The sequence below is a fragment of the Thalassophryne amazonica genome, chromosome 22 (assembly GCF_902500255.1).
Source record: "Thalassophryne amazonica chromosome 22, fThaAma1.1, whole genome shotgun sequence".
NCBI classification, from domain to species: domain Eukaryota; kingdom Metazoa; phylum Chordata; class Actinopteri; order Batrachoidiformes; family Batrachoididae; genus Thalassophryne; species Thalassophryne amazonica.
In genome coordinates, this window is record NC_047124.1 from 37,316,544 (window position 1) to 37,340,842 (window position 24,299).

Here is a 24,299-nt window from a genome sequence, read left to right on the forward strand (position 1 = left end):
GGAAGCTGTTTTCTTTGTCTGCACCTGAATGAGTGGCAATGAACACCTATATTCAGGAGTCTCTCGCGGCTGGCTTAATTCATCCCTCATCTTCACCAGCAGGGGCGGAGGTTTTATCGTTGAGAAAAAGGATAAATCCCTCCGCCACTGCATAGATTACCGAGGTCTTAATGATGTCATGATTAAAAATAGTTAGCCCCTGCCACTAATCTCCTCCGCCTTTGAGCTCTTAGAGGGGGCCAAGATTTTTACTAAGCTGGATCTTCGCAATGCGTATCATTTGGTGATGATTCCCTCCGGTTATGTTTGGAAGACTGCTTTTAATACCCTGACCAGCCACTACCTAGTAATGCCGTTCGGTCTCACAAATGCACCAGCTGTTTTCCAGAACTTAGTGAATGATGTTTTTTGGGTTCTGTGATTTTGGAGGGAGAGATCCACATGGATCCGGCAAAAATTGCTGCGGTCCGGGAGTGGGTGGTTCCCAGTTGCCGGTGGGGCATCCAGAGGTTCCTCGGTTTTACTAACTTTTACCGTAAGTTTATTTGCAACTTTAGTTCCATTTCGGCTCCCTTACATGAGCTCACCTCCTCATTCCGGTCCTTTGTTTGGACCTCAGAGTGTGAAGCAGTTTTTCTGAACCTAAAGCATCGTTTCACTACGGCCTGCGTTCTGCTTCTTCCTGACCCCACCCAGCAGTTTGTGGTCAAAGTAGATGCTTCTGACATTGGTGTCGGGGCCATTCTTTCTCAGGTCAAGGCCAGTGACAATAAGTTATATCCATGTGCTTTCCTGTTCAAAAAACTCTCAGCTGCCAAACGTAAATACAGCATCGGAGACCGCAAGCTGCTGGTGGTAATAGTGGCGCCACTGGCTGGAGGTGCCATTCCTAGTCTGAACTGATCATAAGAACCTAGTGTATCTCTGCATGGCTAAGTGGCTTAATGCACGCCAGGCCCGGTGGGTGATATTCTTTAGCCAGTTTAACTTTGAGTCCTCATATCGTCCTGGGTTGAAGAATGGGAAACCTGATGCGCTGTCCTGTCAGGGGGACTCTATGGACGCTGTCTCCAGCCCTGAAACCATCCTTCCAGAAACTGGTTTTGTGTCAGCTCTAACTTGGGACATCGAGTCTAAGATAAAGTCAGTAGTGAGTGATACACCTATTCCTCCAGAATGCCTGAGAGGCAAATTATTAGTTCCTGCATCATTGAGGGGTGTTATTGAGGGGAAGTTATTCGTTGGGGTCACGACAGTCACTTTTCCTGTCATCCCGGTATCCAGAGAACCATGTTTGTACTTAAACAATGATTCTGGTGGCCACAAATGTTAGCTGATGTTATTGAATATGTTAATGCTTGTTCCGTCTGTGTGATGCACAAAACATCCACCTGCAGGGACTCCATTACCATTACCTATTCCAGTGCAGCCATGGTCACTTTTTTTTTTTTAATTTTGACTGTTGTTGATAGATTGTCTAAGATGGTTCATTTTGTTCCCCTGTCTGGTTTACCTTCTGCTAAAGATACTGCTGTTGCTTTACTTACCCATGTCTTCAGGTTACACGGTCTGCCACAAGATATTGTGTCTGACAGGGGTCTGCAATTCGTCTCGCAGTTCTGGAGGGAGTTCTGCCATCTCCTCGGGGTCACATCCAGCCTTACGTCAGGATATCATCCCCAATCGAATGGACAAACTGAATGCCTCAATCAGGAATTAGAGAAAGGATTCTGGATCCTAGCTTTGCAGTCTCCGTCTTCCTGGTCTTCACAGCTACCATGGATTGAACTTGCCCATAACAGTCTCCCCACTTCAGCTTTTGGTTACTCCCCTTTTCATGTTATGTTTGGTCATTAACCATCTCTGTTTTCCCCTGCAGATCTGCAATCACCTGTTCCCTTGGGTTCATTATGCGGTGTCGATGAACTTGGGGGCAGGCACGGAGAACTTTATTGAAATCTTCCAAAAGCTACAGGAAAGCAGCTGGTCGCAGGAGAACCTCAGTGCCGTTCTATGTTCTGGGACAACGGGTCTAGCTATCTACATGTCACCTGACACTTCGTGGGGTTCCCAAAAAGATGGCTCCCAGGTTCGTTGGCCCATTCCCCATTGCTAAAATCATTAATCCTGTTTCTGTCCATCTCTGCCTTCCAAGATCCATGAAGATACATCATGCATTCCATGCAAGCCATCTGAAACCTGCCAAGATGAGTTTTTTTTTTTTGATAAATTTACAAAAATTAAAAAAAAAAAAAAAACATGTCATTATGGGGTGTTGTGAGCAGAATTGTGGAGGGAAAAAAATGAATTCACTCCATTTTGGAATAAGGCTGTGACATAAGATGCTGAAAAAGTGAAGTGCAGTGACTAGTCTGGATGCTCTGTAGGAGCACTAGGAGCTGTACAGCCCCAAATTGGAAGAGTGGCTCCAGCAGATTACAGGCACAGCATCAGAGGACTCTGTCCAGAAAAGTGCAGTCACAGGAACAGCCAAGATACTGCACTGAACCCTGAAACCCCCAAGCTTCTTGTTACTCTGTGGGCTACTAGGGGGCCATATGCCCCCCCCCCCCCCCACACACACAGAGCTCAACTGCTTTGGTATGTCATTATGTACAGCCTACTGCATCAGAAAAATAATGCCATCCATCCATCCATTTTCTTCCGCTTTATCCGGAGTCAGGTCACGATTATTTTTCATCAGAAAAATAATGTTAACATTAAATAAATTTTGTGCCACTTTATTATTAAATAAAGTGGTACAAAATTAAAAGTGATTAAATGTCGGTTATGTCATTGGTTATGTAAATATAGGCCAAAAGGTCATGTGTACTGTAAAGTCAAAATTCATCACCTGCCTGATTTAAAATGCTGCTATGGCCAAACCACTTGGAGCTTTTTAACCAAATTCTCAGATTTTTTTTAAGGTAGGCACCAATAATGTTTTTGACTGTAAAGAATTCCAGAGGGGTGCCACAGTTTCAGAGATGAACCCCTTTGCACCGATAACGTAATGTACCATTTTGTCACTTAGTCAGAAAGTGTTTCCTGGGCCATACAAACCTCTGGTAAAATTACGCCCACACTCAAGTTGTATTTTGGCTTCTTCCCTTCATTGATAAGCATTATTTATCAAACTGCCAAATTTTGCAAAATGATGGGTGACTTGGAACCAATCTAGCCTTCACCGTCACCATCACTGCTCCACTCTCAGTATCACTGTCACTTTGTCCTCCTCCTCTTGGTTCATGGTGTCACTAACGTCCAGTTCGGTTGGCAGCACATTCTTTCCCGACCATTTTGGCTGAATATGCCCACCTTCAACAGTCCAGACATGACCTTTGGTAGGATCAGAAATGTCTGGTTTAGGTCTATGTGCATGCTTCCATATACCAACTTAGAAATTTACCCGGTTGATGTGCTCAACTAAGGAGCTCTGACACGGTGGCAAAGAGGCTCGGTCAGTCTTCTTGGATAGCTTCAGCCTTCCACCCTCACCACACTTCTTCAGAAGTTGAGTATGTCTCAATGTATTCGCTTTTATTACTCGTCTGTCCCCATACAGGAGGCAGGTGAATTCCTCTAGCAAAGCCACCACCCCCTTAGCAACCATCCATGAGTCCCCTAGTTCTGCAAATGCTGCCTGGAATTTCTGATGCTTCTGCAACCGTATCAAGGGTTTTGCCTTTCCTTTAGATCTGAATGCGCTAATGCTGTCACAACCTGAAAAGGCATGTAGCCTGAGTAGTGCTGCTGTAAACTCTGCACTATATGATTCTGCCAGTTTGCTGATGTCAGTGCAGCCGATGAGCATGGTGAAGCAGGATGAAAAATATATCTGTATCAGGTGTTTTCACCCTGGCCTTTACATGCCTCATGTCCTGAGCATAGATGCAGTATGACAACTCTGGTGTCTGTCTCCTCCTGATTGGACTGCGGGGATTCTATCTCAACACAGGACATTGTGTCTCCAGTTGATCTCAACATGTATGCACTTCCTTCATGGACAAGGACAACTTCGACCACGAAAGATCAGAGCCGTTGGTGCACTACTCCAAGTATCGAGTAACACCTTCACCAGCAGCATCTTATTGTTAGACAGGAATACTTTGCAGTCCTTTGGTCACTTCATTTCACCACAGTTCACAATGAGTTCATCTCCCACACCTCCATCACCTTCACTGAACTGGGAGTGTACATATCAGTGATAAACACACATGCAGAGCTTGACTTCAGATTGGATTCCTCCAGGACTTTTCTTGCAATACCTGAAAATTTGTCTGGTAGGTCACGTAGATGGTGGAACACTGCATTTCCATCCTCTATCACCAATATTTCATTGGGATATGATGTGACTGTGGCATCCTTGCTGTCACACACACCAAGTGGCGTATCCCTTTAGATTTGTCCGTCTTACACAAGAACCCATCAGCCAATGGAAGACTGTACAGAACAGGTGTGAGTTAGAAGCTCATCAGTTTTGGAAGGTCAAGCTTATGAAACAACTTCTGAGACTTCACCAGCAACTGGAATGCTCCATTCCCCTGTTGGCTATACTGGACTTCCTTATTAGTTTCTTGCTCTTTTTCATGTTGCCAAACATCTTCAGTTTCAGTTTCTTGATTGGGTCAGAGAACCCAGTTCCTTTCTGCAGTCTCGTTGATAAATGCTTGCGCCCCCTCAAACCCAGCTTCTTCTGCTCGGAGAAGATCAATTTCCATTTCTGGTGATGCAGAGACACGTGACAAAATGCAAACCAGTCTCTTTGTCAGCAGAATCAAATGGATTGACAAAGGTTTCAAATGTATCAACCGTTTTCTCGACACAGCTTTCTCCTCTCTTCACTTCAGTTGGCTGGATGTCCTGGAGGATTGTTCCTCTGTCTCCATCACATCAGCCATCCCATATGCTGCTTGGAGATACTTTGCTCTCTCCTTGGTTGTCTTACACTACCTCTGATAAGCATCATAGTTCGTCTGTATACCCATCAGTCCAGCTCCAGAACCTCCACCTCTTCGTGATATAGAATGATGCCTGAATGTCTCTATGGTTTTGTCCACGGGACATCAATTGCCAGGTATAAACGATTGGGCCACGGTGAATGCACCACACTTCAAGACGTCCGTTGCTCCAGGATGGGACAGTGATGGTCACCAAGTGTGTAGAAAAGTACGTCAAGTACCTGGCATAATTGAAGCCACTGAAACTGAAGAACAAGTCAGGCATCAAGCACAGGCCCTGAGTATATAGGGGTAGATGTTGGTTTTAACAGCCCGTACGAGACTGAGCAACAACCATATATGATCCATGTATGAAACCCACAGTTGTGCCTTTTCCAGGTTTGTCTTTTCGAGCACTATTTTTGAACGCTGTGTACTCCATCACATATGAACAAACGTGTGGGTCATTCAGAGCAGTACTTTCAGCATCATGTGAAATTGATGACAATCAATCAATTCAATCAATTTTTTTATATAGCGCCAAATCACAACAAACAGTTGCCCCAAGGCGTTTTATATTGTAAGGCAAGGCCATACAATAATTATGTAAAACCCCAACGGTCAAAACGACCCCCTGTGAGCAAGCACTTGGCGACAGTGGGAAGGAAAAACTCCCTTTTAACAGGAAGAAACCTACAGCAGAACCAGGCTCAGGGAGGGGCAGTCTTCTGCTGGGACTGGTTGGGGCTGAGGGAGAGAACCAGGAAAAAGACATGCTGTGGAGGGGAGCAGAGATCAATCACTAATGATTAAATGCAGAGTGGTGCATACAGAGCAAAAAGAGAAAGAAACACTCAGTGCATCATGGGAACCCCCCAGCAGTCTACGTCTATAGCAGCATAACTAAGGGATGGTTCAGGGTCACCTGATCCAGCCCTAACTATAAGCTTTAGCAAAAAGGAAAGTTTTAAGCCTAATCTTAAAAGTAGAGAGGGTGTCTGTCTCCCTGATCTGAATTGGGAGCTGGTTCCACAGGAGAGGAGCCTGAAAGCTGAAGGCTCTGCCTCCCATTCTACTCTTACAAATCCTAGGAACTACAAGTAAGCCTGCAGTCTGAGAGCGAAGCGCTCTATTGGGGTGATATGGTACTACGAGGTCCCTAAGATAAGATGGGACCTGATTATTCAAAACCTTATAAGTAAGAAGAAGAATTTTAAATTCTATTCTAGAATTAACAGGAAGCCAATGAAGAGAGGCCAATATGGGTGAGATACAAGACACCAAGCATCTGAAGGCGAGCTTTCGACTGCTTTGGCAGAGAAGAGAACATCTCAGCTTCATTGCATGAAGCCATGAACTGTGTGAGGAGCAAGCGTTCAAGAGATTCCATGATAAGCTCATGGAAACTGATGGCCCTGGAATAGTTTTATGCCTTTGAGAATTGAAGAGCAAGGATCCAGTTGATATCAACCCAGCTTCAATGAGAACATCTGAAAGTCCAGTTCTTTCCATCTTCTTCGCAATCATCTTGAGGTATACTGATGCAAGGTGGAATGATCCAGTAAGAATGATATGGTCTGTGTATCTCCTCTCTTCAGCCCAGATCAAAGGATATGCCTTCATACAAACACCTAGATCAAATGATGTTATCACATATTTCTGTCCCACCTCATGAGCCGCATCCTCAGCATAACAAAGACATTCCTGGACAGTCTCATACTCTGTAATTGGTTTTGTAAATGATTGGGTAATAATCTATAGTCAGTCGTGATGGACTCTCACCAGTGAGTGAAATGTACCCACCCCATCCTAGTATTGTTTGTATCTTTGCCTTTGATACGTGAAGACGGACCAGCACCCACAGGAGATTCTACCAGCAGGCATGCTCAATTTCTTCAAGGCCATCATCAGGTTCTGTCTGAGTGATGATGTATGATGGACTCTTACGTTTCCCCATACAGCAATCAGGAAGAGGGTCGGGCACCGCCAGAGAGCGCGTCCCTGTCCTTGGGACTTGTGTAACCTGAGGAACTGAACCACCAACATACTCCTCACCATCAGTGATGAGCAGTGTTTGGCCATAAGTGCAAAAATGGTACATTGCATCATCACAAAGGGGTTAATCTCTGAAACTGTGGCAGCCCTCTGGAATTCTTTACAGTCAAAAACATTCTTGGTGCCTACCTTAAAACTTCTGAAAATTTGGTTAAGAAGTTTCAAGCAGTTTGGCCATAGCAGCTTTTTAAATTGGGAAGGTGGTGAATTTTGACTTCCTTAGAGTACATGTGACCTTTTGGCCTATATTTACATAACCAATGATATAACTGACATTTAATCAATACCACAAGTTACCTCAAGACCTTCCAAATGACACCTAATTTACTGATATATTAAAATGATAACTGTCTGGGCTGATCATTTTCCGTACCCCTAATTTTTCAGTCCGTTCACAACAGGTATTAGGCTCAAACACATTTTGTATGTCTTATTTTCCTGATGCAGTAGATCTACATACATAACTTACCAAGGAAATCAAGCTGGGGGGTGCATGTGGACCCCCAGTAGGCCATGGACTAGATTACCCAGGCTTGAGGGACACACATACCACCTTCCACAGAGAGGCAGATTTTTTTTATATTTTGTTTATTTTTTAAACACACACACACACACACACACACACACACACACACACACACACACACACACACACACACACACACACACACACACACTACCTGACCTCATTTTATCCCACAGAAACAAACTCAGCATGTGAGATGTCATTTGATAGAGAGGTGAAGGGAACCTTGTTGCATATGTGTGATTTTTTTCCTCATCCACAGAGCGCGTCAGTCACATGCACAAAGTCAAAGGGGGCAGACAAGCACTGCACTGCACCGCCAGCAGAGTTTCATGATAGAAGGGTCTGAGACCATCCACAAGCTGATATGACCAAGTGACTGACAGAATATGGAGTTTGGTCATGGAAGACCGTCATGTCACCCTTTCACAGAACGTGGCGATTAGCACAGGTTCCATTTTAACGGAGGGTTTGGGCACGTGGAGAGTGTCAGTGAAATTCGTGCTGAAGCAGCTGCACCTGGAGGTCCCTCAGCCACTCATTCTGCTCAGCGGATTCAGACTTTCCTGACCAAACAGAACACTCCTGTGATTCCTCAGACTTTGTCTCACACACACTTCTCCCAGCAGTTCTGTTGTCTGAAGCATTTCTGGAATGGTGTCCAGCTGGGCCATCGCCTTCTGCGTGAAGTCCTCAAATAGAGACAATTTTTTAAGGCCCTGTCGCACCTTGACGATTTAACCAGCTTGTTCACTCGGGAGGATCTCGGAGTCGAGCCGCTGCTCCTCCACGTCGAAAGGAGTCAGTTGAGGTGGCTCGGGCATCTTTTCCGGATGCCCCCTGGACACCTCGCTGGAGAGGTGTTCCGGGCACGTCCCATTGGGAGGAGGCCCCGGGGAAGACCCAGGACACACTGGAGGGACTACATCTCTTGGCTGGCTTGGGAACGCCTTGGGGTTCCCCCGGAGGAGCTGGGGGAGGTGTGTTTGGATCGGGAGGTCTGGGCGGCTTTGTTTGAGCTGCTGCCCCTGCGGCCCGACTCCGGATAAAGCGGAAGAAAATGGATGGATGGATGCTGACTATTAAAAAACGCTGATATACACAGGTGTACGTCTAATAAGTTACGGGATATAAAATATGAAGTCTCACCTGATCGTTTCAACATCAGTCTGACCAAAAAGTATATCCACATAAAGCCTCCTTGGAAAACAAGATCTGAAAATACTTGAATTCCTTGTCCTGGCTAAAGAAATGTCTGTGATACCAGCCCTTTGCACACTCGGTTCCGTCAGATCATGGTTTCGACTCCGGCCCTTTGCACACTTGGTTCTGTCAGACCATGGTTTCTACGCCGGAGGTTGTCTATCAAGTGGTTGAGCTGCAGCACCTGTTGTGGCTAGGCCGATACAGGACCAACATCCCATCTGCTACAGGTATATCCGTTGCTGTCTGCCGTCAGCAGAGCCCCCCCCCCCCCCCCCAGCTTCTCTGCACCTCAAGAAGAAGATGAAAGTCAAAGTGCCTCATTCATTAAAAGCCATCAGACGATTCTGTCTGCAAGCGTTGAAATTAAAAAGCCATGACTCAAAGAAAAATAAAATGTTCAAATTACTGGTTTTCCGCCCCGTGTGAAGCAGAGATGCCATGCAACACCGTGCATGTGCTCGATGACGTGCTTGTCAATATTTAAATGTTCCACCTGCCAAACAACAGGATTAGCCTGGTGGTGGACACACGCACCAAGCCAGACTTAACCGTTCTGACACGTGTAATACCAAACCACTCTGTGGAAACGGGGCTGTTCGTATACACTGGTAAAGTCTTAAAGGTGCAACAGCTGGATTAATTTATTACAGGTATGCCAGCGTTTCTAATACGGTTGGCATACGCAGACTAAATCCTCGAGGTGCGACAGGGCCATTAGTGTCACTCTGAACTGCCACAAATCAGCAAGACACATCAGCAGCGAAGGAAGTTTGCCAAATTACAGGAGGGATGTGTTTGGACAGAAAAGTCTGAATCAGCCCTCTGCACTCCCAAATCCTCAGTCAAATGTCCCGCTTCAAGTTGTCCTGTCCTGTTACAATCCTGTGGAGGTGCAGGGAACATCTACACTCTTTGGCTTGTGTTCATGTCTAATGTGTGCTGCAGATATTTAAAAAATTCCCACGTGTGGAAGAAGTTCCCTTCACCTCTCCACCAAACGACACCTCGCATGCTGCGTTTGTTTCTGGGATAAAATAAAAAGCAGCTTCTCCATCCTTTAAAGACTGGTGAAGAAACTGACATGGCATGAGAGAGCAGCGTGCACCCAGAACGACACCACACCAGGACCAGTCACCAGTGTTCTTACTGCTGAGCGCGGCGGAGCTCTGCGGCGCCTCTGGAATGCTGTTGGCTGGAGGTGGAAGACAGCTGAAGTACTTGTTGGCCAACATCATGGTGAGCTCCTCATTCACCAGCTTAACTGAAGACAGAGCAGCAGTGACCCGTTACCCCACGTCTGCTCCCGTTTTTAAATTTAGTCATCTTCTGTCAAATGTCCTTATTAGTTTTAGTCATTCACATTTTTATTAGTCAAGTTTCAGTCCAATAAAAGTCTTAATTCTACTGTAGTTTTAGTCAAGAAGAAAACTGAATGTATTTTAGTCTGATAAAAAAAAAAAGATTAGATAACTTGTGGTTATTTCAGTCAATATAGTGTTTCACACATCTTGAAGTTGGTAGGGAAGGGTTGAAAGGGTATTTGTAAAACAGCTAACTGATCATCTGCAGAGGAATGGTCTATTTGAAGAGTTTCAGTCAGGTTTTAGAATTCATCATAGTACAGAAACAGCATTAGTGAAGGTTACAAATGATCTTATGGCCTCAGACAGTGGACTCATTTCTGTGCTTGTTCTGTTAGACCTCAGTGCTGCTTTTGATACTGTTGACCATAAAATTTTATTACAGAGATTAGAGCATGCCATAGGTATTAAAGGCACTGCGCTGCGGTGGTTTGAATCATATTTGTCTAATAGATTACAATTTGTTCATGTAAATGGGGAATCTTCTTCACAGACTAAGGTTAATTATGGAGTTCCACAAGGTTCTGTGCTAGGACCAATTTTATTCACTTTATACATGCTTCCCTTAGGCAGTATTATTAGACGGCATTGCTTAAATTTTCATTGTTACGCAGATGATACCCAGCTTGATCTATCCATGAAGCCAGAGGACACACACCAATTAGCTAAACTGCAGGATTGTCTTACAGACATAAGGACATGGATGACCTCTAATTTCCTGCTTTTAAACTCATAAAACTGAAGTTATTGTACTTGGCCCCACAAATCTTAGAAACATGGTGTCTAACCAGATCCTTACTCTGGATGGCATTACCCTGACCTCTAGTAATACTGTGAGAAATCTTGGAGTCATTTTTGATCAGGATATGTCATTCAAAGCGCATATTAAACAAATATGTAGGACTGCTTTTTTGCATTTACGCAATATCTCTAAAATCAGAAAGGTCTTGTCTCAGAGTGATGCTGAAAAACTAATTCATGCATTTATTTCCTCTAGGCTGGACTATTGTAATTCATTATTATCAGGTTGTCCTAAAAGTTCCCTGAAAAGCCTTCAGTTAATTCAAAATGCTGCAGCTAGAGTACTGACGGGGACTAGAAGGAGAGAGCATATCTCACCCATATTGGCTTCTCTTTATTGGCTTCCTGTTAATTCTAGAATAGAATTTTAAATTCTTCTTCTTATAAGGTTTTGAATAATCAGGTCCCATCTTATCTTAGGGACCTCATAGTACCACATCACCCCAATAGAGCGCTTCGCTCTCAGACTGCAGGCTTACTTGTAGTTCCTAGGGTTTGTAAGAGTAGAATGGGAGGCAGAGCCTTCAGCTTTCAGGCTCCTCTCCTGTGGAACCAGCTCCCAATTCAGATCAGGGAGACAGACACCCTCTCTACTTTTAAGATTAGACGTAAAACTTTCCTTTTTGCTAAAGCTTATAGTTAGGGCTGGATCAGGTGACCCTGAACCATCCCTTAGTTATGCTGCTATAGACGTAGACTGCTGGGGGGTTCCCATGATGCACTGAGTGTTTCTTTCTCTTTTTGCTCTGTATGCACCACTCTGCATTTAATCATTAGTGATCGATCTCTGCTCTCTTCCACAGCATGTCTTTTTCCTGGTTCTCTCCCTCAGCCCCAACCAGTCCCAGCAGAAGACTGCCCCTCCCTGAGCCTGGTTCTGCTGGAGGTTTCTTCCTGTTAAAAGGGAGTTTTTCCTTCCCACTGTAGCCAAGTGCTTGCTCACAGGGGGTCGTTTTGACCGTTGGGGTTTTTCTGTAATTATTGTATGGCCTTGCCTTACAATATAAAGCGCCTTGGGGCAACTGTTTGTTGTGATTTGGCGCTATATAAATAAAATTGATTCAATTTGACATCTGAAGTAAAGAATGTTACAATGACCTGACAACGTGCACTTGTTAACCAACTGAAGGTTTGTGGTGTTTTTCCCCAGTATTTTAGATATGCAAGACTTCCTGCCAGACGCAATTCAACATTCAGTTTTCCTGGCAGTCTCATGACAAAAATGGGACCAGCTACCAAGACTTCTTCCACAAGATCTGCTCACTCCATGTAGTTTCATGTTGTAACCACAAGGTGACAGCAGTAGTACAGGAAATACAAGTACAACAGTCTGCTGCAACATTCTGAAGGCAATTAATTTACAATTTGCTTGTAGACAAAATAAAGACAAAAAATTGCTTTTATTTCATGCAAAACATTTTAGTCTCATATTTTTCGTCAACATCGGCTTCATCTGCCTTGAATTAGAAAAAAAGGCCAATGACAGATTTAGTCTCGTCAGTCAAAATTAGCACTCAGGTCTATCCAGATCAGTCTCCTTGTGCAACTTTAAAATGCATCACCTTTTCAAATTTAGCTGACGAGTGCGCATGTTCAAAATCAAACCAAGTTGTATAGAAAAAAAAAAAGTGTCATTTAGTTTCAGACGTCCTGCATCATACACTGGTGCAGCATGTCTACTGAAAAATTAGGCACATTATTCATATTAATAACCATTTATAATCGGGCTTTTACAGGAGTCAATCATTTTTTGATACATTTACTTTAGAAAATATGGTACCGTGCATCTGGAAAGTATCAAAGCATTTCACTTTCCACATTGTGTTGTGTTACAGCCTTATTCCAAAATGGAGTGAATTCATTTTTTGCCTCAAAATTCTGCTCACCACACCCCATAATAACAACATGAATAAAGTTGGGGGGGGGGACTTTTTGCGAATGTATTAAAAATAAAAACCTAAGAAATCACATGTCCATAAGTATTCACAGCCTTTGTTTAATACTTTGTTGATGCAGCTTTGGCAGCAATTCCAGCCTCAAGTCTTCTTGAATATGATGCCACAAGCTTGGTGCACCTATCTTTGGACAGTTTGGTCCATTCCTCATTGCACCACCTCTCAAGCTCCATCAGGTTGGATGGGGAGCATCGGTGCACTCCAGAGATCCTTCTCACCCTGGATATAGCCTTTTTGACCTCCTCCCCTCAGGCAGGAGGCTACGGTCCCTTCGGACCAGAACCTCCCGCCATAAGAACAGTTTTTTCCCCTCTGCTGTTAGGCTCCTCAACAAGAACCTTTAGAACTCTACATTGTTGCTATCACCGCCATTTATTTATCTTAGCTCATACATTTTGTACATTTTGCAACATTGTTATAGTGTAAAGTTTTATTATATATTACTTGTTTTACTGCTCTATTTTTTTATGTTAGCACCAAGTACTGCAGCAGTTTCCTAATATTGTGACCTTGTTCACTCATATGGCAATAAAACTTTTCTGATTCAGAGATGTTCAGTCAGATTCAGGTCTGGGCTCTGGCTGGGCCACTCAAGGACATTCACAGAGTTGTCCTGAAGCCACTCCTTTGGTATCTTGGCTGTGTGTTTAGGGTCACTGTCCTGCTGAAAGCTGAACCGTTGCCTCAGTCTGAGGTCCAGAGCGCTCTGGAGCAGGTTTTCATCCAGGATGTCTCTGTACATTGCTGCATTCATCTTTCCCTCAATCCTGACTAGTCTCCCAGTTCCTGCTGCTGAAAAACATCCCCACAGCATGATGCTGCCACCACCATGCTTCACTGTAGGGATGGTGCCTGGTTTCCTCCAAACATCATGCTAAAGAGCACAGTTTCACGAGCACCACTAGCTTAGTTTATGACAAGCTAAAAGTGGACGCTCTCGTTATGGCCGAACTGTCCAGTTTCAGGGTATTCTGTGTTAGTACGCACCAGCGGCCGACGTGCTTGATTCCTGCGCAAAAAGTAGTTCCCAGATAACTGATCTATTCCTGTGAGATAATGAGTATATCTCATCTAAATCAATTCTAAAACTTACCAGTAATAGAATTATAAAGAGAACTGAAGTTTTAAGAGTGGCCATAATAAATATTTACGAAACTTAAAGGTCCATGAGCAACTTCACCTGTTATTGTTTAAGCACACTGTAAACATTGACACGATGGAGTCTGATGCGGAAGAGTTCAAAACGATACGACTGGAATGTTTTGATGACCATTTACAGTTGGAGATGAAAGACTTGCGTGTTAACTTGGTGTTCAAGTCAGAACAAGAAGCTGCACTGAAAGAGATCAATCTGGGACAAAGAGACACATTCTGTGTGTTGTCGCTTCAACGAGAGCGGCACACTGAGCAGGGTGGAGAAAGTAGTCTGGCGAGCTCAATCTGTGGGCGCAAGATATCCCACAATGCCAAAATAACAGATGTCGGTTCAATGAGAGCGGCACTCTGAGCAGGGTGGTCAGAGAGTTCAATCTTTGTCTCATCAGACCAGAGAATTTTGTTTCTCCTGGTCTGAGAGTCCGAGGTGCATTTTGTCAAACTCCAGGTGGGCTGTCATGTGCCTTTTAAGACGGAATTGCTGCCAGAGGTGCATCAACAAAGCATTGAGCAAAGGCTGTGAATACATATGCACATGTAATTTAGGTTAGGTTTGTATTTTTAATAAATTAGCAAAAAATTAAAAAAAATTCATTTTGTCATTATGGGGTATTGTATCAAACAATGACCTCTGTTCTGGAATAAGGCTGTGAAATAAAATGTGGAAAAACTGAAGACCTGTAAATACTTTCCAGTTGTACTGTAAACTCAATAAATCCATCCATCCATTTCTATACACGCTTACTCCAATTAAGATCACGGGGTCACGGGGGGGGGGGGGGGGGGGGGGGCGGTCAAGCACTACAGCCTATCCCAGCGGTCAGATGTCATAAGGTGGGGTACACTCTTGACAGGATGCCAGTCTGTTGCAAGGGAATAAATGGCCATTATAGAAATCACAAATTAAAGCAGTGATAAAAACAGAAAAAAGGTAATAAACCTATTAGCTCAACCAATAATTTGCCTCACTTTTTTTTTAAAACCAAAATTGGAGCAATATTTGACCCCTGTAGAAACTGACATCACCATATTTGCTCCATAACATTCAGTCAGAGATGGTACAAACTATGTTATTGGAATGATTAGGACTGTGACCTTGAGACAAATAATGTGGCATACTTTAATACAGTTGGTGACCTTAGTGACATGAAACTTGGGGTTCCACAGGGGTCGGTTTTAGGCCCCCTGCTTTTCTCCCTTTATACAGCACCCCTTGGGCACATTTTGTGGCGTTTTGGGATTGCCTTTCACTGCTATGCTGATGATACTCAGTTATATATGCCGATAACTGCTGGTCATCTCATTCACATAAAATCTTTGGAAGATTGCCTTGCATCAGTGAGAAGTTGGATGTTTAGCAACATCCTGCTTTTAAACTCTGATAAGACTGAAATGATTGTTCTTGGTCCAGTGAGACATCTGCATCAATTTGATCAGTTAATGCTCAGCCTAGGCTCATGTGTCATACATCACACTGACAAAGTGGGGAACCTTGGGGTAATTTTTGATCCTATGTTGTCCTTTGACCTCCACATTAGAAATATTATGAGGACTGCTTTCTTCCACCTGCAAAATATAGTGAAGATTCATCCCATCTGGCTGATGTTGAGATCCTGATCCATGTGTTTGTCTCTTCTAGATTGGACTACTGCAATGTTCTATTTTCTGGTTTACCGCAGTCCAGCATTATTCTGCATTTACACATAACGACGACAAGTCACGAATGCCACGAAGTACACATTCTTGGCCGCTGATCACGAATGTGATGATTCGGGGCAGAGGCGACAGGTGTCCTCAGGAACTGCTGCAACCTGTTACCATGCGTTACGATTAATGACACGTGTTGCTGGAAAATTATCAGGAACCATTACGCACGGTCAAGAATAGTGTTCCGTGTTGTTGCGCGTAACAGCACATCATTAAGTTCTGTCATGTTGTGAATGAGGTGAATTGTCTCCACACACACACACTGACTATGCGTAGTTGGGCTCTGTGCCATGGAGTGTAGAGAGGAGGAGGAGACGGGCAGAGCCACACGTGTGGCTTCATGCGGCTCTCGTCTCGTGCATTTTCCCAAACATCAGGCTCATGCAGCAGGAGGAACACCTGCAGGAGCGCGCTGAAGAGCACTGAAATTGGACTTTTAGCCGAGTTGGTGTCAGCAATCAAACTGAATGTGGTGCAGCAGGGTTTAATTGTGCGCGTACTTCTTCCTCTGCCGGACTGGAGGAGGTGCAGAGATATCTGGCTGCACGTGAGTCTTCTCTCACTCCTCTGGTTGCTCAGACTCGTTCTCCCGCTCATCGGTTACAACAGCAGGTGGAACACCTGCAGGAGCGTTCTGAGGAGCTTCCGCAGGAACTGTGGAACGACATTTGGAGCCGAGTTTAATTGTGTGCACGTGACAGAAAACTGATTCGTGGTGGCGCACAGTGAAATGTGACGCCGTGTTACAAGTCGCGTCAAAACTTGAAAGTTTCCGTGTCACTTCGTAATAACGCGTTTGGGCTCCAAGAACCATCACAGGAACCACTACGAACATTGTCACTTTCTATTAAGGATCAATACTCATCTAGACAGATCAATATGCTCAGTTGCGACCTCCACGACGTGAGACGAAATGAGGGTGGTGTGTGACATTTGAGGAAGATTTTTGACAGGCAAAAACATGTTCAATGAATATCAAGAATATCATGCACCAACACGCACTATTAAGAAACCTGTTCAGATGCGTTAAGTCACATTAAGAATGTCAGGAATGACAGAAAAATGACATTCTTAACGTGTCTTGCTTATGTGTAAATGCACCTTTAGGGCTCTCCAACTGGTTCAAAATGCTGCTGCCAGACTTTTGACATGAAGCAGCAAGTTCGATCACATTACACCCATTTTGGCATCTCTTCACTGGCTTCCTGTCCCAGTGAGATCACATTTTAAGGTTCTGCTACTAGCATATAAAACTGATCATGGACTGGCACATCAATTGACCTAATTAAACCTTACGTACCAACCCGGGCTTTACGTTCTCAGGGTGCAGGACTACTTTGTGTCCCTAGGGTGAATAAGAAGTCTGCGGGTCAGAGCTTTCGCTTATCGCGCCCCTGTTCTGTGGAATGATCTCCCTGCGTCAATAAAACAGTCAGATTCTATGGAGATTTTCAAGTCCAGACTTAAGATGCACTTATTTTCACTTTCATATGGCTAGCATACTGTCATAGTATGTTACTATGTTTTTTTACAGTTAATTCATTTTATTAGTAAACAGAGCATGTCGCGGCCTCAACTTTATCTAAAGTCTGGGTCTGTTAGTGAAGTTTAGGGCTAGTGGCCGGCGGTCACTTTAGTATTTCTTCGGTTTTTCTTGTTAATTAATACCGACAAATTATACTGTATTGTCTTTCTGATGCCTGATTATGTTTTTTCTCTGTTTGAGGTGCAGCTCCATCCATGGATGGGCGTGATGTCTACTTCTGCATGGACTCCCAGAATTTTCTGCATATTTGTTTTGTGAATTGTTCTGTAATTTATGTTTGTATCATGGCCCAAGCAGAGGGTCACCCCTCTGAGTCTGGTCTGCTTGAGGTTTCTTCCTCAGAGGGAGTTTTTTTTCTTACCACTGTCACCTGTGTTCTTGCTCTGGGGGTTGGTAAGGTTAGACCTTACTGTGTGAAGTGCCCTGAGGAAACTTTGTTGTGATTTGCCGCTATATAAATGAAAAAAAAAAATGGAGCATTCACTAAAGATTTGAAGAATTTCTAAAAACATTTCATAGAGCCAAATTAAATCTTCTACCCAGTGTTCTGGACAAATATGTGTCATTCAGAAAGCTGAGGTTCTTCTAAACAGTAGGATAAGCAACACGAGCATTATGGGGAAACAAAAAAGATGGGTGGGGGAGAGAAAGTGTGATAAAAACTGAGGAAATACCCTCAGACCACAGAGCTCTAAGTAAGACTTTACTTGTTTCAAACTGCAGTATTTTTTTCCATTCAAATAACATTTGTGACAATTTATTTCATACCCGACGAGGAGTTTACATGACCTCCAAGGTATTGTTGTGGAAAACTGTTCAATCATTTCAAAGTTGCTTCATTTTTGGTTCAAACATTTGTTTGTGACGGTTGGTTTCTGTACTCACATGTGGAGCCAACGACTGGCTCGTCTTTAGCCTCCAGCAGGTCCATGTAAACCAGAGCTGCCTGATCCATCTGGGCCTCCAAACTGTAGGGTGAAGAGTCAGCAGAAGAATCGTCAGAGCAGAATGGCCCACCATGAACCAGAAGCCAGAAACCAACAGTCACACGACCACCTCCAGACCTCCCTGGAGAAGGAGGCCTCAAGAAGAGACAGAATTCCCTCGTCAGCCGGGGCCAGTCGTCTCAACAGCTAGAAGAGGTTCGTGGGTGTGGATTTGGTTCATGATACGACTTAACTTGTCCACTGATAATTAAGAGCGGAAACATTTTACATTTGTTTAATTTTTAGGGAAAAAAAATAATTTGATAATTATGAGCACAGCTGCATTAATCTGCTGCGTCTGTCTCCTTTCCCAGTTCTTTGTGGTCATCCTCTTTCTGTACTTCATTACAACACCAAAAATCCTCATCTTCCTTGCAGTATCTTCCAGTTATTTCCTTCACCGGCTGCAGTAGGTGTTCAGCTTCACTTAACATCCTTCCAGTGCCGACTCAAGCTTCCACCATCTCATCCAACTCACTCCAGAAATCTTTCTCCATCTCACAATCTACCTGTCACACCTTCAATTTCCAGCTTCACACTCGTCACCCTGTATGGTTAAGTGAGTGTCTACTCGCTTAACCTCCAGCACACTCTGAACATACGCTTCCTTTAAGATGACCCCAACACCATTTCTCCTCCTCTCCTCAGCACGATACAACTGGAGCCCACCTCTGAAGCTCCTGCTCTTACTTCAGTATGTCCACCTTTCTTCTCTCCATCATATCAGCCAATCTTCTCTGTCTTTATCATCATACTGCCAACATTCAAAGTCCTGACTCACTTCCAAACTTCTAACATCCATCCTGTCCCTCAGTCTTTGGACATGTTCTCCTGGCACTCTACTGGACAGAAGCACCAGTAGTGGTCATTGTCTTTCTGGGCCTTGACTGATTCAGTATTAGTGATCTGCATGTTTGCTTGCCAATTTTACACTGGATTACTCCTGATGCAACCCTACTCAATTATTCCAGCATGTGACACGTGCTGTAGGTGCACTGGGATGCATTTGTGGAGATTTGACAAAATTTACTTCCCATTTCTACCTGAAGATGGGACCAGTAGTCAGAAAGCACAGACTGTACCACCCATGAGGCTGAGTTCAGCACGTACGTGTCACTCCTCTACGACAGCTTCAAACATTTCAGGTCAGCAGATCTTAAAACCATGATGTACCAGATTTTAAGCTTCCTGATCGAGATATTTAACGCAGACATAACTCCACCCACCTTATCCGTATGTTTTCATGCAGCCTAAATCTGCGACTCAAAGCTACACTGTGCCTTCAGTGCTCAGAGGTGCATCTTCAGAAACTTCCTCCAGTGAGCTGCTGGTGTCAGAGCCACTGCAAGCTTTGACTGGTTCTTCATTCCGCTTTGACTCGACACCGTGCATGAGACACTGCATGTCAGTTATTACCCAAACCCTTCAGGTCACACTGGGGTCAGACTGCTTTCTCACATTTGGCTCTTTTACAAAGCCTGAGTGTCGAGGCGGTAACACACCTCAGACTGTTGTTCCGCTTTACCCCCAGCAGAGCGGCGAGCTGGCTCAGGTTATGTAGCTGCTGGGCTGAAATCTTGGGCGCCTTGTTGCTTCCAGTCAGCAGGTCCCTCCTGATGTGTTCCTGCTGCAGACTGCTGAGGAGGTACTGAAACTGGAGTACTTTGCTCAGCCGCTTCCTGTCCACCTCCACCTTTGCCAGCTGCTCCTTCTTCACTGCCTTCTTCTGGGCCCCGAGAAGCTGCACAGGAAGGGTGACAAGCCCACGTCAAACACTTTGGCAACTTTGATGGACTCTTTGTGAAACAAGTCTCAGTCCGTTTGGTCATGAGTTGCATTTACACTTGTAGACACTCCACCCGTACTGCATTCAGACGCTGACTCAGCAGTCAGTTGCCACTGCAATAAGACGTCCACACGCGAGCTTCATATTACATACCACTGTCCAACGCACAACTAAAGATCTTCCTTCATAGTGCTGCTCTTTGATCTGTTTTACAGAGAATGAAGTCCTCATCCCACCACCAACCCACCTAAAGGGAGCAGCTATGTGTAGGCTGGAGCACCTCATGTCCAGGATCATCCAGTACTGCATATGTCATTTCAGACAATCTTGTACAAACATGGTGCTCTAAATCTTTCTGGGGAATGTAAGGTGTTCCCAAGCCCCCTGGGGCATAGAATCCCAACAGTGTGCCCGGGGTCTTCTTCAGAGCCTCCTCCCAGTCCTCCCTCAGGAGACGACCAGCCCGTTCCAACATTTGCTAAAAGCACATTTGAAAGCTTCTCAAAAACTTTCAGTGAAGGACTCAAATGGCCTCCACGTTAGGAAGCTATTAGACCGCCGGATTAGGGGGCTGAGCTCTACAGGTGGTCCAAGAAACCTGAAATTATGTTTGTCATCAAGTGCAAGTTACAGCACCTGGAGGGCGATAAAACGCGAGTCATTACCTGTAAGTCAGTCATAATGAACATTTAATTCCACTTAACATCGCGTGTACATGTGCACTGTCATAAATTTAAAAGTGATGTTAGATGATCTTGAAACTCAATTATTCCAGAGTAACATCAAACCACACATTTCATCAGCGCCCCCCAGCTGCTGGGATGGAAACATGTCCGTGATGGACGGAGTGGACCATCGCCATCATTAGCCAAGGTATCAAGTAAATCAAACATCACAGAAATGTCTTGGTAGACTGTAAATCGATAGCATGTAAAGAAAGAGCTGGCAGCTACTCTGACCAGCCATCAGCAGGCCAACGAGTGCAGTCTGTGGACGCACAAGGACTGGGCTCCTTCCTCTTAGCAGGCACAGGAAACTTCTTCGAAAGATCTTCATTGAAAACCATGGACATACTTCATCAACTCAGCAGCATAGGACATAGGTCAGGAATAATGTGGACGAACTAGTCCTTTTGTCAGGAGTAACTCAGATGTAGTACTGCCATCGTCTGGCATCTGTCTGAACTACAAGAGCTCAGAATCTGAATGAAGTCATGGCAGAGTCCCTTTCATGCAACAGATCCATTAAAAAATAAAAGGAACTTTGGCCTGTGCAATAACTCAGATGTTCCTGCCACATTCTGCATGCAGTACCCGCCTTCATGAGCGTCAACTGACAGCTGTGGGGGAAACGGGACACCCACGCCGTGACCGACAGAGACCTCAAACTGGAGTTAAAGAACGTGTGGGTGAGGATGATACATACAAAACCTTTCAATGGTACGAGTTAAATAGTTTTAGAATATGTTCTAATCCAAAAACAGGTAAAACTTGACTCGCGTCACACTGTTGGTCCATCTCGTGACACCTGAGCGGGATACGCAATTACCCCGCCGCGTGAAACGAGGCGCCCTGGAAACCACGAGCTTTACACGTTTCACTTACCACCTGCAGTAAGAAAAGAGAAAACAGCACAACTGTCATCAACTCACTTCAGGTTCTCCCGTTTGAAAACGGACATTGACATTTCAGAGTTTTAACTCCATGATAAAGTGTCAACTTTAAAGATTTCACTGCAGACTTTTCAGAAAAACAAGTACAGTCATGATTCTGGTGGCTGCTTGATGTTTAGAAGCCTTAATAATGACTTTAGCTGGGACAAAAAAAAAGAAAAAGAAAAGTTGTGTCACATGAAGAGCAACAGCCTTACATTCAGTGTCAAGCTGTCCAGGGCTTTGTGCAGCTCACGTGCAAAAGCCAGATTATGCAGCAGCTCGTCGTACTTCTCCACAGCCACCTGACAGACAGAATGAATAGAAACGTGACATTTACACTCGTTATCACTTCTCGATCGCTTGAACAGCGAGTCTTTACCAACTGATCCTTGTTGAGTGCATCGCCACGCATCAACCTCTTCTTGTAGTCTTCCAACTTCAGCTGTAGGTACGAGACCAGATCAGTGCCATTAGATCCTGGGTCGACACAGACCTGCGCACTGATCACAGCGTGCCCACGTACCTTCCTTTTCTCCATGTTGCGGACTTTGTGTTTGAGGCAGATGAGACCGTCCTCGATGTAGCTTTCATAGCCATAGTAGACTGTGGAAACCTCGAAGCTGAGCGGCAGGGGGCTCAGCTCACTGGGGGGGTCAGCGTTGGTGCCACTGCCAGTGACGGGGTCCTTTGGCGTTTCTGCCTCCTCCTCAGAGCGCTCAGACAGGAGGGAGACATCCAGGGTGCCGAAGGGGGACAACTGCACCATGTTGAGATCCTCACTGAAACAGGAGGGACAAATTCAAACACCTACGTAACACCTGGTCCCTCACACAGAAAGTAGAAGTCCGAGTCAGAAAGAACACATCTTGTGAACACGACTCCTTCAGACGCAGTCTGAGCTGCACGTTTCTCCTGCTGTGGTTAGGAAGTGTGACGTAAAACTACAACAGAAGCATCTTTTACAGATTCTTGAATCAATGTTGCTTTGAGAACTGCGAGAGCAGCAAGAAATGTATCTCTGCTTTATCACTACCAAGACAGTGAATCTGGGGCTAAGCATGGGCCCCAATGGGGGCCTCAGGTCCTATGTTTCTGGGGTGCAGAGCCGGTACCTCAGTGGAATCAAGAATTTGACTATCATTGCTTCACTTAGGGTTCGACTCATGGTCATGCCACCAGATGGTGTCCTTGAGCTTTGCCTGCCATATCTAGCCGATCCAGCTGCTAACTGCTAATGACCTTTGCTGGGGAAGACGCCTTCCTGGAACCGGTGTTCCACTCGGGGAGCTGGATGCCGATATGTTTCACAGAATGAGAGCATATTTCACCCATATTGGCCTCTCTTGATTACATCCTCTCATCTTTCCGCTCTACATGCACAGTCATTTTGGACTCTGTTGCACCGATGCGCTACAAATCCAGGAAATCAAAATCCGACCCCTGGTTAAATGCCACGACCCGTGCCCCCAGGCAACGCTGCAGACAGGCAGAGAGAAAATGGAAAAAGGACAAACTACAGGTGTCTCTGGGTTTTCTGAGGGACAGTCTGACTGACTATCAGAAGGCTGTGAAGGAGGCAAAAGCACAATATCTGTCTCATATTATTTCGAGCAGTTGTCATCGTCCCAGTGTGTTATTTCAGACTATAAACTCAGTTGTAAATCCACACACCTCTGTTTTGTTGGACGCTACAACCACAACCTGTGAGGAGTTTCTTCAGTTTTTTATTGATAAGGTTTCATCAGTCAGAACGCTGATCAGAGCTGTAATGTTGAGTTGTCTGCTCCTCGTGCACATTCTGCTGTGCTCGAACAGTTTGAGCCCATTTCTTTTGCATCTCTCGCTGATGTTGTAAAACACATAAAATCTACAAGTTGTCCTTCAAATGTTCCAGCTAAGGTGCTGAAGGAGGCTTTTAATACTGTTGGGGCGGGTCTCCTAACTTTTATCAATGCTTGTCTTAGATCAGGGTCTGTTCCAGCTGCTTTTAAACATGCTGTGGTTCGACCTCTTCTTAAAAAACCTCACCTGGACTCATCAGTTTTATCTAATTTTAGACCTGTGCCTCATCTGCCATTTCTATCTAAGGTTTTAGAAAAGGTTGTCTTTTTACAGTTACAATCATTTTTAGAAGACAATCTCATCCTTGAAAAATTCCAGTCTGGGTTTAGATCACGACACAGCACTGAGTCAGCACTTTTAAAAGTTCATAATGATATTACTCTGTCGGTGGATGCAGGGAATCCTGCTCTGGTTCTGTTGGACCTCACAGCAGCCTTTGATACTGTGGATCACACAGTACTTGTTTCCCGGTTGGAACATTTTATTGGCATTCATGGTACTGCACTTGAGTGGTTTAGATCATATTTGGCTGAAAGGAGCTTTTCTGTCATGATTGGGGACCTTTCCTCATCAACTGCTCCTCTGTGCTGTGGAGTGCCGCAGGGATCTGTCCTTGGGCCAATTCTATTTTCTTTGTACATTCTGCCATTGGGGTCAGTTATAACCCAGCACAACCTGTCCTTTCATTGTTATGCAGATGATCTGCAAATCTATCTGCCTGTGAGGACTAATGGGAGTGATGCTTTGTCATCATTATGTATTCGTGATGTAAAGCAGTG

The 24,299-nt window shown here is 44.6% G+C and overlaps 1 protein-coding gene across 1 annotated transcript in view; it reads right to left on the minus strand.

Annotated features, from left to right (window-relative positions):
• Positions 1 to 24,299, minus strand: part of caprin2 (caprin family member 2) — a 108,476-nt gene that overhangs the window by 79,515 nt on the left and 4,662 nt on the right. The window contains exons 2-7 of the mRNA XM_034163744.1: positions 22,202 to 22,457; positions 22,058 to 22,120; positions 21,894 to 21,980; positions 19,741 to 19,979; positions 18,138 to 18,220; positions 9,875 to 9,988 (exon numbers count right to left, since the gene is read on the minus strand). Coding sequence (XP_034019635.1) covers positions 9,875 to 9,988; positions 18,138 to 18,220; positions 19,741 to 19,979; positions 21,894 to 21,980; positions 22,058 to 22,120; positions 22,202 to 22,444 — 829 coding nt within the window. The 5' untranslated portion in view covers positions 22,445 to 22,457. The remainder of the gene's footprint in view (positions 1 to 9,874; positions 9,989 to 18,137; positions 18,221 to 19,740; positions 19,980 to 21,893; positions 21,981 to 22,057; positions 22,121 to 22,201; positions 22,458 to 24,299) is intronic.